This window comes from Hemiscyllium ocellatum, chromosome 4, assembly GCF_020745735.1.
Source record: "Hemiscyllium ocellatum isolate sHemOce1 chromosome 4, sHemOce1.pat.X.cur, whole genome shotgun sequence".
Lineage (NCBI taxonomy): Eukaryota > Metazoa > Chordata > Chondrichthyes > Orectolobiformes > Hemiscylliidae > Hemiscyllium > Hemiscyllium ocellatum.
In genome coordinates, this window is record NC_083404.1 from 134,358,021 (window position 1) to 134,374,787 (window position 16,767).

At 40.9% G+C, this 16,767-nt stretch overlaps 1 protein-coding gene across 5 annotated transcripts in view; it reads right to left on the reverse strand.

Moving 5' to 3' along the window:
- Positions 1 to 16,767, reverse strand: part of LOC132815107 (intermembrane lipid transfer protein VPS13B-like) — a 945,713-nt gene that overhangs the window by 786,402 nt on the left and 142,544 nt on the right. For all 5 annotated transcript variants that reach the window (XR_009644627.1, XM_060823876.1, XM_060823877.1 and 2 more), the window contains exons 10-11: positions 16,389 to 16,511; positions 13,889 to 14,026 (exon numbers count right to left, since the gene is read on the reverse strand). Coding sequence is in view for 4 of the 5 variants with exons in the window: in XM_060823876.1 (XP_060679859.1) it covers positions 13,889 to 14,026; positions 16,389 to 16,511 (261 nt within the window). In the remaining variant the exon portion in view is untranslated. The remainder of the gene's footprint in view (positions 1 to 13,888; positions 14,027 to 16,388; positions 16,512 to 16,767) is intronic.

Consider the following 16,767-nt stretch of genomic DNA (forward strand, 5'->3'; position numbering starts at 1 on the left):
TCTGGCACAAGAGTGCAAAGAGAATAGTGGCCAAATCAGGCCTAATAAAGGAAGTTAGAAGTATTCTAGAAGAATTATTCGAGAGGTTGAGAGGGTGATAGATAGAAGCTACAGGGACATAGTTGCGCCAGAGAACAGAGGTAGCTGGGTAACAGTTAGAGGTGGGAAGGGGAGGAAGCAGGCAGTGCAGGGATCCCCTGTGGTCGTTCCCCTCAAGAATAAGTATACCACTTTGGATACAGTTGGGGGGTACGGCCTAGCAGGTGTAAGCTGCAGTGACCAGGTCTCTGGCACGAGGTCCGGCTCTGAGAAGGGAAAGGGGGAAAGGAGGAGAGCGCTAGTTATAGAAGACTGTATAGTTAGAGGGACAGACAGGTGGTTCTGTGGACATGGGCGAGACTCTCAGATGGTTTGTTGCCTCCCGGATGCCAGGGTCCGAGATGTCTCAGACCGTGTCTTCAGAATCCTTAAGGAGGAGGGTGTGCAGCCAGAAGTCGTGGTGCACATTGGCACCAACGACATAGGTAGGAAGAGGGGTGGGGAGGTCATTCAGGAGCTCAGGGAGTTAGGCTGCAAGCTAAAAGCTAGGACGGACAGAGTCGTCATTTCTGGGTTGTGGTGCCACGTGACAGTGAAGCAAGGAATAGGGAGAGAGTGCAGTTGAACACGTGGCTGCAAGGATGGTGTAGGAGGGAGGGCTTCAGGGATTTGGACAATTGGACTGCATTCTGGGGAAGGTGGGACCTGTACAAGCAGGACGGGTTGCACATGAACCAGAAGGGCACCAACATCCTGGGGGGTAGGTTTGCTAGCATTCTTCGGAGGGGGGTTTAAACTAATTTGGCAGGGGGATGGGATTCAGACTTGTAGTCCAGCAAGTAGGTTAGCTGTTTTTCAAGATGTCCAAGAATGTAGGGAGGCTGCGGAGAAGGTAGCACTGACAGGGAATACTTGCAGACACAGAGATGGGCTCAAGTGTGTATACTTCAATGCAAGGAGTATCAGAAATAAGGTGGGTGAACTTAAGGCATGGATCAGTACTTGGGACTACGATGTTGTGGCCATCACGGAAACGTTGATAGAAGAGTCACAGGAATGGTTGTTGGAGGTTCCTGGTTACAGATGTTTCAGTAAGATTAGGGAGGGTAGTAAAAAAGGAGGGGGTTTGGTGTTGCTAATTAGAAATGGTATAATGGCTGCAGAAAGGCAGTTCGAGGGGGATCTGCCTTTGGAGGTAGTATGGGCTGAAGTCAGAAATAGGAAAGGAGCAGTCACCTTGTTGGGTGTTTACTATAGGCCCCCCCCAATAACAGTAGAGATGTGGAGAAACAGATTGGGAAACAGATTTTGGAAAGGTGCAGAAGCCACAGGGTAGTAGTCATGGGCGATTTCAACTTCCCAAATATTGATTGGAAGCTCTTTAGATCAAGTAGATTGGACGGGGCGGTGTTTGTACAGTGTGTCCAGGAAGCTTTTCTAACTCAGTATGTAGATTGTCCGACCAGAGGGGAGGCCATATTGGATTTGGTACTCGGTAACGAACCGGGACAAGTGATGGGCTTGTTAGTGGGTGAGCATTTTGGTGATGGTGACCACAATTCTGTGACTTTCACCTTGGCTATGGAGAGAGATAGGTGTGTGCAACAGGGTAGGTTTTACAATTGGGGGAAGGGTAAATAAGATGCTGCAAGACAGGATCTGAGGAGCATAAGTTGGGAGCATAGGCTGTCAGGGAAGGATGTCATTGAAATGTGGAACTTTTTCAAGGAACAGATACGACGTGTCCTTGATATGTGTGTACCTGTCAGGCAGGAAAGAGATGGTCGTGTGAGGGAACCTTGGTTGATGAGGGAGGTTGAATGTCTAGTGAAGGGGAAGAAGGAGATTTACATAAGGTTGAGGAAACAAGGTTCAGACAGAGCGTTGGAGGGATACAGGATAGCCAGGAGGGAGCTGAAGAAAGGGATTAGGAGAGCTCAGAGAGGGCATGTAAAATCTTTGGCAGGTAGGATCAAGGATAACCCCAAGGCCTTTTATGCGTATGTGAGAAACATGAGAATGACGAGAACGAGGGTAGGTCCGATCAAGGACAGTAGTGGGAGACTGTGTATTGAGTCGGAAGAGATAGGAGAGGTCTTGAATGAGTACTTTTCTTCAGTATTTACAAATGAGAGGGACTGTATTGTTGAAGAGGAGAGTATGAAACGGACTGGTAAGCTAGAGGAGATACTTGTTGGAAAGGAAGATGTGTTGGGCATTTTGAAAAACTTGAGGATAGACAAGTCCCCCGGGCCTGACGGGATATATCCTAGGATTATGTGGGAAGCAAGAGAGGAAATTGCAGAGCCGTTGGCAATGATCTTTTTGTCTTCACTGTCAACGGGGGTGGTGCCAGAGGACTGGAGAGTGGCGAATGTTGTGCCCCTATTCAAAAAAGGGAGTAGGGATACCCCCGGGAATTACAGGCCAGTTAGTCTTACTTCGGTAGGCAAAGTAATGGAAAGGGTTCTGAGGGATAGGATTTATGAGTATCAGGATTTATGAGTATCTGGCCTGTACTGAGGGATAGGATTTATGAGATACTGCTTGATTAGGGGCAGCCAGCATGGATTTATGAGGGGTAGATCTTGCCTTACAAGTTTTATTGAATTCTTTGAGGAAGTGACCAAGCATGTGGATGAGGGTAGAGCAGTGGATGTAGTGTACATGGATTTTAGTAAGGCATTTGAGGTGGTAGGCTTATGCGGAAAGTCAGAAGGCATGGGATAGTGGGAAATTTGGCCAGTTGGATAGAGAACTGGCTAACCGGTCGAAGTCAGAGAGTGGGGATAGATGGTAAACATTCAGCCTGGAGCCCAGTTACAAGTGGAGTTCCGCAGGGATCAGTTCTGGGTCCTCTGCTGTTTGTAATTTTTATTAATGACTTGGAAGAGGGAGTCGAAGGGTGGGTCAGTAAATTTGCAAACGATACGAAGGTAGGTGGAGTTGTGGATAGTGAGGAGGGCTGTTGTCAGCTGCAAAGGGACTTAGATATGATGCAGAGCTGGGCTGAGGAGTGATAGATGGAATTCAACCCTGTCAAGTGTGAGGTTGTCCATTTTGGAAGGACAAATAAGATTGCGGAATACAGGGTTAACAGTAGGGTTCTCAGTAAGGTGGAGGAGCAGAGGGATCTTGGGGTCAATGTTCATAGATCTTTGAAAGTTGCCACTCAGGTGGACAGAGCTTGTAAGAAGGCCTATGGTGTATTAGCGTACATTAGCAGAGGGATTGAATTCAAGAGTCGTGAGGTGATGTTGCAGCTGTACAGGACCTTGGTAAGGCCACATTTGGAGTACTGTGTGCAGTTCTGGTCACCTCATTTTAGGAAAGATGTGGAAGCTTTGGAGAGGGTGCAGAGGAAATTTACCAGGATGTTGCCTGGAATGGAGAATAGGTCATACGAGGATAGGTTGAGAGTGCTAGGCCTTTTCTCATTGGAACGGCGAAGGATGAGGGGTGACTTGATAGAGGTTTATAAGATGATCAGGGGAATAGATAGAGTAGACAGTCAGAGACTCTTTCCCCGGTACAACAGTGTTACAAGGGGACACAAATTTAAGGTGAAGGGTGGAAGGTAAAGGGGGGGATGTCAGGGGTAGGTTCTTTACCCAGAGAGTGGTGGGGGCATGGAATGCGCTGCCTGTGGGAGTGGCAGAGTCAGAATCATTGGTGACCTTTAAGTGGCAATTGGATAGGTACATGGATAGGTGCTTAAGCTAGGACAAATGTTCGGCACAACATTGTGGGCCGAAGGGCCTGTTCTGTGCTGTATTGTTCTATGTTCTATAAGTAGCATTCAGTGCAAAAAGGAGGCATACAAATTGGCAAGAGAAAACCTGAGAACTAGAAATAGTTTAGAAGTCAGCAAAAGAGGGTGAAGGGATTGATTAAGAAAGGGAAAATAGAGTGTGAGTGTAACATAAGAACTGACTGTAAGAAGTTTCCATAGATATGCAGACAGATAAAGATTGGTGAAAACTAATGTAGGTCCCTTAGGTCAGAAACGGAAGAATTTATAGTGGCAAACAAAGAAATGGCTAACAAACTAAATGCATACTTGACTTTAGGTTCACAAAAGGAGGACACAAATAATGTAGCAAAAATGATGAGGAACAAAGGGTTGAGTGTGAGGAAGAAGCTGAAGCAAATCTGGATTCGTTCAGAAACGCTGGAGAAATTGATAAAATCAAAGGATGATAAATCCCCAGGCCTGATAATCCAAATCCCAGAGTACTTAAGGAAGTAGCCCTAGAAATAGTGGATGTATTGGTGGTGAGTTCCCAAAATTCGTTATACTCTGGAACAGTTCCTATAAATTGGAGAGTAGCGTATTTAACCCCATCATTTAAAATGGGAGGTTGTGTAAAAATAGGGAATTATGGACAAGAGAGTTTGCCATCAGTATTGGGGAAAGTGCTGGAATCCATCATCAAGGATTTTATAGCAGAACACTTTGAAAACAGTGGCAGAACAATCACCGTGGACGAACAAAAGGGAAATCACGCCTGACAAACTACTGGAATTTTCTTTTATTCAGTCAGGGGATGTGGCCAGGCCAACATTTATTACCCATCCCTAAATGCTTAGAGGCAGCTAAGTAGCAACCACATTGTGTGGGTCTTCAGTCACATTTACGCCAGACTAGGTTAGGATGGTAATTTCCTTCCCTAAAGGACATTACTGAACCAGATGAGCTTTTCCAACAATCACCAATTGTTTCATCATCATTAAACTCCCAATTTTCAGGCATTTGGTGAATTCAAATTCTACCTTCTGCCATGGCAGGATTTGAACTTAAGTCCTTAAATTATTACCAGGTCTCTGAATTAGCAGTCTCGCAATAATACCAGTTCTTCAAGAATGCAATTAGTACAGTTGTTTGGGGAACCAGTGAATGTGGTTTATTTGGATTTTCATAAGGTTTTTGACGAAGTTCCACAAAAGGCATTGATGTCTGAAAATTAAAGATTGTGGTAGTGTTTGAGATGAACAGAAAATTGGCTAGCAGACAGGAAACTAACATTAGGAATAAATGGGTTTATTTCTGAATAGAAGGCAGTGACTAGTAGGGTAACTCAGGGATTGGTACTAGGACCCCAGCTATTCATAATGAATGTCAATGATTTAGATAAGGGGACCAATGCCATATCTCAAATTTGCAAATGACACAATTGCTGGGTGGAAGGGTGAGCTATGTGGAGGACACAACGATGCTGCAGTGTGAGTTGGACAGGATGAGTGAATAGGCAAATGCATGGCAGATGGGGGTATAATATGGATAAACATGAAGCTATCCACTTTGGTAGCAAACATAGTGAGGCAGTATATTATTTGAATAGATGTAAATTGAGAGGGGGAATGTTCAATGAGACCCAGGTATCCTTGTGCACCAGTTGCTGAAAGTAAGCGCACAGGTGCAGCAAACAGTAAAGACGGCAAGCTATATTTTGCCCTTCATAGCAAACAGATTCAAATCCAGGAATGAAGGCACATTGCTACAGTTATACAGGGCAATGTCAAGACCACAACTAGTAGATTGTGTATATTTTGGTCTCTTTATCTAAGAAAGGATGTTCTTGCTTTACAGAGTATAGAGCGAAGGTTTACCAAATTAATTCCTGGAATGGCAGTACGGACGTATGAGGTGAGATTGAATTGGTAGGATTGTATCCACTGAAGTTTAGAAGGGGGATCTCATAGAAATCTATAAAATTATAGCAGGACCAGACAGCTTAGATGCAGAAACAATGTTCCTGATGGTTAGGGACTCCAGAACTAGGGGTCATTGTTTAAGGATAAGGGGCAAACATTTTAGGACTAAAATTAGGAGAAAATTTATTTACTTAGAGACAAGTGAGCCTTTGGAATTCACTGTCACAGAAAGTTGTTGAGGCCAAAACATTGTGTATTTAAGAAGGTAAATAAGTCTTGATGCTAAAGAGATCAAGGAATATGTTTTTTTTTGGGGGGGGGGGGGGGGAGGAGGATTAGGGTATTGCTCTTGATATTCAGCCCTGATCATAGAGTCACAGAGCTTAACATTATAGAAATACACCCTTCAGTCCAACTCGTCCTTGCTGACCAGATATCCTAAGTTAATCTAGTTCCATTTGGCAGCATATCGTTCGAAACCCTTCTTACTCACGTACCCATCCAAATGCCTTTTAAATGTTGTAACTGTACCAGTCTCCATCATTTCCTTTGACAGCTCATTCCATACAGACACATCGCCCTCTGTTGCCATTATACTGAATGGTGTAGCAGACTCAAGCAGTCAAATGGCCTACCCTTCCTCCTATCTTCTATGCTTCTATCAGTAATGTGACAATTCTATTCCAGACATAATAATTAAAACTAAATTAAGTTGATGGAATTTGACCTCATGTCTCCAGAGCAGAGTCTGGAATTCTAGATTATTACTCCAGTAACATTGATGCTACTCCAATATTACCACAACGTAAATACAGTACAGGGTATGATCATAGCTGATCATCTAACTCAGTACTCTTCCTCCATATCCTTGGATCCCTTTGGTCCTAAGAACTCTTCTTTGAAAATCTTCAAAGTTTTAGCCTCAACAGTTTCCCATGGCAGAGAATTCCACAGGCTCACCACTCTTAGGGTTTAAAAAAAAGTCCTCCTCATCTCTGCTAAATGGCCTATCCCATATCCTCATGACCTTTGATTCTGGACTCTCCAGTTATCGAGTACATCCTCACTCCACTTACCCTCCCTTGTTCTGTGAGAATTTTCGTAGGTTTCTATGAGATCCTTGCTCATTCTTTTAAATTCCAGTGAACATAATCCAAACTGATCCAGTCTCTCTTCATACATCAATCCTACCATCCTAGAAACCAGGCTGGTAAACCTTCTTTCCACTCCTTCAATAGTCAGAACATACTTCCTCAGCAAAGGAGGTCAAAACTGGGCACAATACTCCACATGTAGTCTTATCAATAGCCTGTACAGTTGCAGCAAAACATTCCTACTTATTTTCTCAAAATCCTCTCGCCTGACAGCCATCATGACATTTGCCTTCTTAACTGCCCATTGCACCTCCATACTTACTGTCAGCAACTGGTGTACGAGGCCACCCTCTCTCATTGCATGTTGGCCATTCTTAATCTATTGCCCTTTAGATATAAATCATTCACTCACTCAGCTTGTCCAAGTGACAGTGAAGTATCTCTGCTTCCTCCTTCAAGTTCAACCTCCCACTGAGGTTTGTGCCACCTACAAACTTGGAGATATTATTTTTAGTTTCCTCATCTGAATTATGAATGTAGATTGTGAATATCTGAGGTCCAAGCACTGATCCCTGTGGTACCTCACTAGCCACTAAGGTCAGTTTATTCCTACTGTTTGTTTCCTGTCTGCTAACCAGTTCTCTACTTGCAGAACGTTTCAGAAAATACCTCTGGGACACCCAGACCAACCAACCCAACCACCCCGTGTCTCATCACTTCAACTCCCCCTCCCACTCCGCCAAGGACATGCAGGTCCTTGGACTCCTCCATCGCCAGACCATGGTAACATAACGGCTGGAGGAAGAGCGCCCCATCTTCCGCCTAGGAACCCTCCAACCACGAGGGATGAACTCAGATTTCTCCAGTTTCCTCATTTCCCTTCCCCTCACCTTGTCTCAGTCCCAACCCTCGAACTCAGCACCACCTTCCGAACCTGCAATCTTCTTCCTGACCTCTCCGCCCCACCCCCACTCCGGCCTATCATTCTCACCTTATCACCCTCACCTTAACCTCCTTCCACCTATCGCATTTCCAACGCCCCTCCCCCAAGTCCCTCCTCCCTACTTTTTATCTCAGCCAGCTTAGCACACTTTCCTCATTCCTGAAGGAGGGCTCATGCCCGAAACGTCAATTTTCCTGCTCCTTGGATGCTGTCTGACCTGCTGCACTTTTCCAGCAACACATTTTCAGTTCTATCTATGTCAGTACACTTTGTCCAATCTCATATGCTCTAACTCTACGTGCTAATCTTTTCTGTGGGACTTTATTGAAGCCTTCTATTAGTCCAAGTAAATCATATTCTCTGCCCCCCTCCATATCAAGCCCCCTTGGACCACAAGCCTATTCCTAATGAAGGGCTTATGCTCGAAACGTCAATTCTCCTGCTCCCTAGATACTGCTTGACCAGCTGTGCTTTTCCAGCACCACACTCTTCGACTCTGATCTCACAGCACCCGCAGTCCTCATTTTCCGCTCCATTTCAACTCCACTCACTATATCCTCGAAAGATTCCAATAGATTTATCAACCACGATTTCATAAATGCACGTTGCCTCGGTCTGATCTCTTCACTGTTTTCCAAGTGCTCTGCTCTTAAATGTTTTATGATGGACTCTAGCACTTTTCCCAGTGCCAATGTCAAGCTAATCAAATATTAATTTCCTGTTTTCTCTCTACCTCTCTTTTAAATAATGGAATTGCATTAGCTACCCTTCACTCCATGGGAACTGTTCTAGAGTGGACAGAATCTAGAAAGATGGCCACCAATGCATCCACTACTTCTCCTGCCATTTCCTTAAGTATTCTGGATGTAGGTTATCGATTCTCCAACACCATTTTCCTACTAATCCTGACTTTATAAATTTCACCTGCTCTCTAGAACCTGTGCTCCCCAATATTTTTGGGAGGTTATTTGTGTCATCCATTAAAAAGACAAAATCAAAATATGTATTTAATTGGTCTGGAATTTCTTTGTTCCTCATTCTAATTTCTCCTGTTTCTGACTGTCAAGGGACCTATATTTGTCTTCACTACTTTTTTCTCTTTTCATACCTATCTTACAATTAGCTTTATGTTTCCTACCAGCTTATTCTCTACTCTATTTTCTAATTTCCGACAACTGAACACTGATGAAACATCATCTGGAATACAATGTACAGATTTGGTCTTATTTAAGAAAGCATGCAGATCCATCAGAAGCAGTTCAGAGAAAGTACACTCAACTGGTACCACAGAGGGACTATTTTGAGAGGAAAATTTGAACAGGCTTAACTTTTATCTATTTGCAGTTTAGAAAAATTAGAAGTAATCTCTTGGAAACACACAAGATCGTGAGGGGACTTAACAAGGTGGATGTTGAAAGGAGAGTTTATAACTACAGGAAACTTGTGAAAGCGAAGTCATGTTTAGCCAATTCTTTAGAGTTCTTTGAACAAGTAACGTGCATTATGGCTAAAACGAAAGTCATGAATACCCTGTATTTCAATTTCCAGAAGGCATTTGATAAGGTGCCACATCCAAGGTAATTGTGGAAAATAGAACCTCCTAGTGTAAGGTATCACATAGTGACACGAATAGAAAATTGACTGCCGAACAGGAATTGGCGGTGGTCATAAATGGGTCTCTTCTAGTTGGCAAGACATAACAAGTGGTGTCCCATAGAAATCAGTGGTGATGCCATAGTGTATCACAATTCATATAAATAACAATTATATTGCTAAATTTGCAGACAACAAAGATAGGTAAAAAAAATAATGTAGACAAAAGGCTTAAGGAGGCTAAACAAAAGGTATAGATAGATTAAGTGAGTAGGCAAAGATTTCACAAATTGAGTATGATGTGGGAAAATGTGAAGTAGTCCATTTTGACAGGAACAATAGAAAAAGCATATCTAAATGGGGAGCGATTGCACAGCACTGAGATGCAGAAGGATCTGGTTGTCCTATTGCTGGATGCACAAAAGGCTTGAATCCATTTGCAGGAAAGCTCACAAAAATGTTATCAGTTAATGAGAGGAGAATTGAACACCAAAGTAGTGAGGTTATGTTTCAGTCCTATAGGGCATTGATGGGATCACATCTGGAGTACTGTGTACCATAATGGTCTTTTTTAAGCAAAGATGTAATTGCATCAGACATTGTTCAGAGGGGGTTTACGAGACTAATAAGTTAAATGGGTGGGTTGCCTTATGAGCAAGAATGGACAGGCGGTTATCCATTGAAATGTAGAGAAATAAGAGGTGACTTAAATTAAACGCAAGATCCGAAGTGTAGAAGCAGGGTGAAAAGCATTTTTCTCTTGTGGGCGAATTGAGAACTACAAATCAATGTTCAAGATAATGGGCTCCCATTTAAGACAGAGATGAGGAGAAATATTTTCTTGGAAGATCACACATCTTTACAAGTCTCTTCCTCACAAGAAAGGGAAACAGTCTTTTGAATATTTTAAAATGAATACTTCTTACTAAGTAAAGGAATTATATATTATTAGGGTAGGCAGAAATATGAAGCTGAAGTTCCAATCATATTCTCTTGAGGGGTCAAATGGCCTACTCCTGCTGCTAACTCCTTTATTTCTATGTATTTATGCATAATTTAAAAATAAGGGGCAACTCAGTTAAGATAGAAGCAAGTGGAAATTATTTCTCACAGAGGATTGATAATCTTCAGAACTCATCACCCCATCAAGTACTCTCCTTCCCAGAACGTGGTGGAGGCAGGATTACAGAATACATTTAAAGCAGAGGTATTTAGATTCTTAACGTACAAGGAAGTCAAAGGCTATAATGAGATCAGCCATAATTTTATTCAATAATACAGCAAGATGGAGGGTATTAATCTCCTACAGCAGGCCAGTTAGCCTGACTTCGGTCATTGGTAAGATTCTAGAGTCCACAATTAAGGATCAGATTGCAGAGTATTTGGAAGTACATGGTTAAATAGATCAGAGTCAGATTGGCTTTGTCAAGGGAGATCATGCTGACAAAGCTGTTAGACTTCTTTGAAAGGGTAACAATCAAATTAGACAAAGGATGACAGCAAACATGATCTATTTGATTTCCACAAAGTTTTTAACAAGGTGCGTACAGGAGACTGCTAAATAAGATAAGAACCTATAGTGATATGGGCAAGGTATTGTAATGGATAGAGGATTGGCTAACTGGCAGAAAGTAGACAGCAGAGAGAAGGGGATTGTTTTCAGAACAGTACCATGTGACAAGTGGAGTTCCACAGGGGTCAGTGTTAGGACCATAAATATTCACATTATACCATTACAGTCTGAACGAAGGAACCAAGTTTCCAGATAATGAAAGTATAGGCATCTGGGAAGGTAGTCTTGAGGAAGCGGGGAGGCTGCACATGATCGAAGAGTGTGCAAAGAAATAGGGGATGCAATACAATGTGACAAAGTGCGAGTTTATGCACTTTATTAGGAAGAATAGAGGTGTGGACTATTTTCTCAGCATGGAAAGGCTTTGGCATAAAGGGACTTGGGAGTCCTAGTTCAGGATTCTCTTAAGATTAACTTGCAGATTCAGTTGGCAGTTAGGAAGACAAATAGGGGAGGCAACAGCCGACTGGTATTATCGCTGTACTGTTAGTCCAGAGACCCAGATAATGTTCTGGGGATCCAAGATTGAATCATGCCACAACAGATGGTAGAATGTGAATTCAATAAAAACCTGGAATTAAACATCTAAAAATGACCATTAAATTATTGTTGGTTGTTGGAAAACTCAAAGTTCACTAATGCCCTTTAGTGAAGGAATCTGCTGACCTACCCTCGTCTGGCCTACATGACTGCAGACCCACAGCCATGTGGTTGATTCTCTAATGCCCTCTCGGAAATTAGGAATAGCCAGCAACACCTTTATCCTGTGAATGATTTATTTTTAAACTGCAATGTTTGCATTCATTTCAAGAGGGCTAGAACACAAGAGCAGGAATGTACTGCTGAGTCTGTATAAGGCTTTCATCAGACTGCTTTAGACTATTGTGAGCTATTTTGGGTTAAGGAAGGATGTGCTGGCATTGGAGGGGAGCCAGAGGAGGTTTATATGAATGATCCCAAGGATAAAAGGGTTTGTCTATGAGGATTGGTTGAAGTCTGTGGGTCAGTACTAGATGCAGTTTAGAAGCATGAGGGGGATCTGATTGAAACTTATAGAATACTGAGAGGCCTGTACAGAGTAGACATGGAGAAGATATTTCCACTAGTGGGAGAGACTAGGACCCACAGGCACAGCCTCAGAGTGAAAGGATAACTTTAGAAATGAAATAAGAGATTTCTTCAGCCAAAGGATGATTAATCTGTAGAACTCATTGCTGTAGAGGGCTGTGGACTCCAAGTCATTGAGTGTATTTTAGGTTCTTAATTGGTAAGAGGGTCAAGAGTTATGGAGAGAAGGCAGGAGAATGGGGGTGTGAAACACATCAACCACAATCAAATAGCGGAGCAAACTCAATGGGCAGAATGGTCTAATGCTGCTCCAATGTCCTATGGTCGCAGTCAGAGTTTTACATGCAAAGAGGCCCTTTGGTCCATCACGGCTGTGCCTGTCATGAAACACCTCTCAGCTCTAGTGGGCCCATTCTTGCACGGTTATTGTCTTGGCTATGAAATGCCTATAAAATACTTCTTAATTTTACTTTATTTTACCTTTTTTTGTGTCCCTTTATCATTTCCCCAACTGCATTTTTGAAAGTGACCCCCTGCATTTTGTACTTCTCTGGGGCTTTGGTCTTGTGATTATATCCAGGGCTCTTCGAAGGTTTTGGTCCCACTCTTCTCCTTTACAAGTACATGCTGACTCTGCATTTTCATTATTTTCTCTTTGAATGACTTCTGCTGTTCCAAGTGTGGACTTTCCTACGAGCAGCTGCTCCCATTTCATTTCAGCAAGATTCTGTCTCATTTAAAATCAGCCTTCCCCGAATTCAAAACCTTCATTTCTGGTCCATCTTTGCCCTTTTCAATACCTACCTAACCCTGAATGAGTTATGGTCATTATCACCAAAATGCTCTCCCACTGATATTTCTATCACTTTCTCAGCTTTGTACACTGAAATTAGGTTCAGCACTGCCTCATACTCCTGATCCAAATTCCTATGCTTATGTAGACCTTCAGCATTCAGTCTGAATTTACTGCATTGTCTGGATAAGATATTTGAAGAGTTACTATAAAAGCATGTTCCATGGACACATATAATAACTTTTAAGATCAGAATGTAGGTATAATGGCTCTGCAATAAAATAGAAGCGTCTACAATTGAAAACAATTTAGAACGTGCTGCATTTGCCAAGCTCCTTGGTGACATGATAACTTTAGAATAAAGTCATCTGGTAGAAATTGAGCATTGCTGATAAAAACAACTCAAATTTTGAATATTTTCACCTTGCATACACCCAAGACAATTCACAAGAAATATTATTACGAAGGTAATTTCCTTTTAATTAGCAGCATTAGAACAGACTGCCGATTGGTCGATAAGTGGACTCAGATTGGCAGAAGCATTGCCGTAGAGAATACACCCATTAGATTATGCCTGACTGTTACCTGTCAGTTTTGTTTCAATTTTAAATGACGTACAATATTGTACAAATTTTTGAATACCAAACCAAATGCTTAAAATCAGATGCTAATTGCCTGATTTAAGTGACTTTGGCAACCATGGTAAGAAATGTAAGCAACTGATTTTCTGTTTAACTTCCCTGGTTTGGCATTTGAAATGTTATCAGTTCTCCCTTTTATACACAAAATTTAAATTAACCCAACCATACTTGTTTCTTATCCAAGCAGCTGTGGCATTCTTTAAGTGGCATTATAATCTGAGAAACATCAAGCCCAGATCAAGCTGATAAATAAAATTAAATTCAAACTAATACAGTCTGACTATATTGCTTGCCTTTACTATTTCCGCAGTAGATCCATACAGGGAAGTAATGTCAGTCAACCTGTGTAACCTAATGCAGCAAATATTGAAAGCATTTATTTCTAAAGATCTCACAAATTTTTATAAATATTCCATGAAATATTTGAAAATAGAACCTTGGGAAAATAAATACTCCCAATGTACTAATTAGTTTTAGTAATGACCTGACCTTGTGTTGGGCAGCATCCAAAATAAACTCAGCCCTGACTCCATTATTTTCTGGACTTCGATAATCAAACAGGGAATTGGTGAGGTATGTTAATCCCTTGCTGTTCAGACTTTCACCACAACTGAAGAAACAGGCTTCCTTCAAAGAAAAATGTGATACAATTGTTAAGTTTGATTTAAAAGTGGAATCAAAAATAATTTCTATGTAATTGTCTATCAAGTATGTAAATAAGAATTGAGTTCATTTATTTCATGACTCAAATAAATCAGCTTTTGATTTTAGCCATGTTAACATTTGCATCCATTCAACAAAACACCACATTGACAATTTCTAGTTGAGTCTTAATTGCCCCAATTAAGTTATTTGGCAGCTGAAGTACAGCTTATGTCATTTTTATTAATGAATTACAATAAAATTGAACCATTATTATACATACGATGAAGATGTTTCACTATAAAGTAATTGGCATTAGCCAGCAAAACAACAAAAAGAATTTGCTGACAAAAAGACATTGTACTTGTAACGTGACTCACCTGTAATTACCTGTACATTGTAGAGAGGAAGAACTAACCTGTTCCAATTTGCCGTAATCAATTTGCTGGATGGTTTGCACCAATCTGATTTTAGCTGTGATAAATGGAATTTCATCCATACTCTCACCCTATTATTAAGAGCTTACTGGATATGCACAGTAGTTGCTCATGAAATCACACAAAAATCTAGGCTAATAAATAATTGCAAAAATACAATTTTACCAATGTGGATTTATGCACAGATGTGGCAAAAGCGTTTCCTCCTATGAGAGAATCTCGAAAGAGGGACCACTGTTCAAATAATGGGTCATCTATTTAAGACAGTCAAGGGGAGAATTTATTTCTCAGAGTTGTGAATCTTGGGAACTCTTCCTCAAGAGGTGGTGCAAGCAGAATTTTGAATATTTTGAAGGCAACAGTGGATACATTCTTCATAAGGAAAGGAAAGTGGGAATGTGGAATATTAAGGTATACATGTTATTTAATATCCAGCTATACCTAGTTAAATTTAAAGCCAAACCTTCAATTTCCTGGAGGAGACGTACACCTAAATAGCAAGCATATTGCCCACGATACCATCCAGAAAACAGCTTCAGTATTTTGCACAGATCTGCACTGAAATATTTGCGTAGTATAAAGTAGCCGAAAAGTTAGAAAATCTAGATGAAAGATATTGCAGGAAGGAGGAACTTCTTGCAGAGAAGTTGCAAACTTGATTCTCCATAGCACAATGCCATGTGGTTCAATTTAATAAACAGATTATACATTTATAAATTAGGTTAAAGTTTTGTTTAATTTTCCATATTTTTCATTTAAAGCTTCCGACTGCCTCAAAAAGCTAAAAAATAAAAGTGTTCAATTCCACCGAAAATTCTTCCAAAACAACTTTAAATTAGATAAAAATCTTGCTTAATGAAAATAAAATCTCCATTAGCACATCTCTAATAGCACATCAAAATAATATAAAAATTCTGCAGATCCTAAAATGCACACCCACAAAAAACTCCCATCCCATCAAATGATATCAGACCTTGTTCTTTGCCAAATATCACTCAGTTCCAGGATTATTATGGAAAGCAAAGATAGCCCTGGCTTCTTTTCTCTACTGCCAATTGTCCTATTAAATCCTTTTTGCATTTTCTTGCCTATCTTAATCAATAGTAAGCGCCAGAAGCTCATGGATTCCTTTATCACTAAAATATAAACCAATAATTCAATGCTTTGTTCACAAATTACTCCATCATCTAGCCCATCCAGTTGAAGTCTTCCTGTGCTAGCTCTCAATCACTCTAGCTTTTTTCCCTCCAATCCCCTCTCATTCATTCTGTGAACTCATTCTGTCTTTGAGACCCACATCCTGGTTCCTTGACCATATTCCAACAAAATTGCTAACCACCAATCTCCTTCCTTACAACTTCTGCAGAAGTTAAGAGGCAGAAAGATCATAATTACTGCCCTCAGCCCCACTACAAATCACCAATGATGCCATCATACTCTCTGCCATAGTCTGAGGTTGAGATCTAAATCCAGAATATTGGATTGCTATCTCATACTCAGCCGAATTTCTGATATCATTCTCTCATCACAAAGGCTACTCATTTTCATCCCAACCCAAACCTCAACCCAATGGTAATGGAAAATCTAGTTCAAGCCATCACTGCCTTGATTATTTAAATGCTCCCTTTTTCTACAAAGATAAGCTGATGCAGAAATCAAAAATTCATTATCTGCTGACTCCTTATCTAGTAATGCATCTTCAAACTTACAACTCTCCAAACAGCCTGTTTAACAGCCCTGCTCCTTCACCCTATCATTGTCAACCTTCAGCATTGTTGACCGTAAGCTCTGGAATTCACTCTCAAAACTATTCCACCTCTCTCCTCTTTAAAATTTGAGATTTTTTTTATTACATAATAAGATGTCATGTAAATGCAATTGTTATTTTAATAAAATATTCAATTACTCACAGTTTCACTTCGGTTTGATGGCTCTTCAAAGTCTTTCACACCCATTATTCCCTTAAGGCAGAAAGCCTTGCAACCCACAAAACCCATTTGGCAGTCAAAGAAAAGTTCTCCCATCATCAGCACCTTAAGAAATAGTAGGCATTATTATAGCTAAATTGCATACAAATGTGAAAATGCTTAGCATCATCTTGTAAAAGACCATTAGTTACAGTGCAAATCTTTAAAATAATCGTTTGTTTTAAATTTGAACAGTGGAAGAAAAATGCAAATGTAGAGGTCAATAGAAATCACAAGAGCTTGCTGTAAAATAAAGCAAGTGCAAGTTAGTATTTCACGTTATAACTCAGGGATAGCCCTGAAAGTAATTATTTCTCAATAA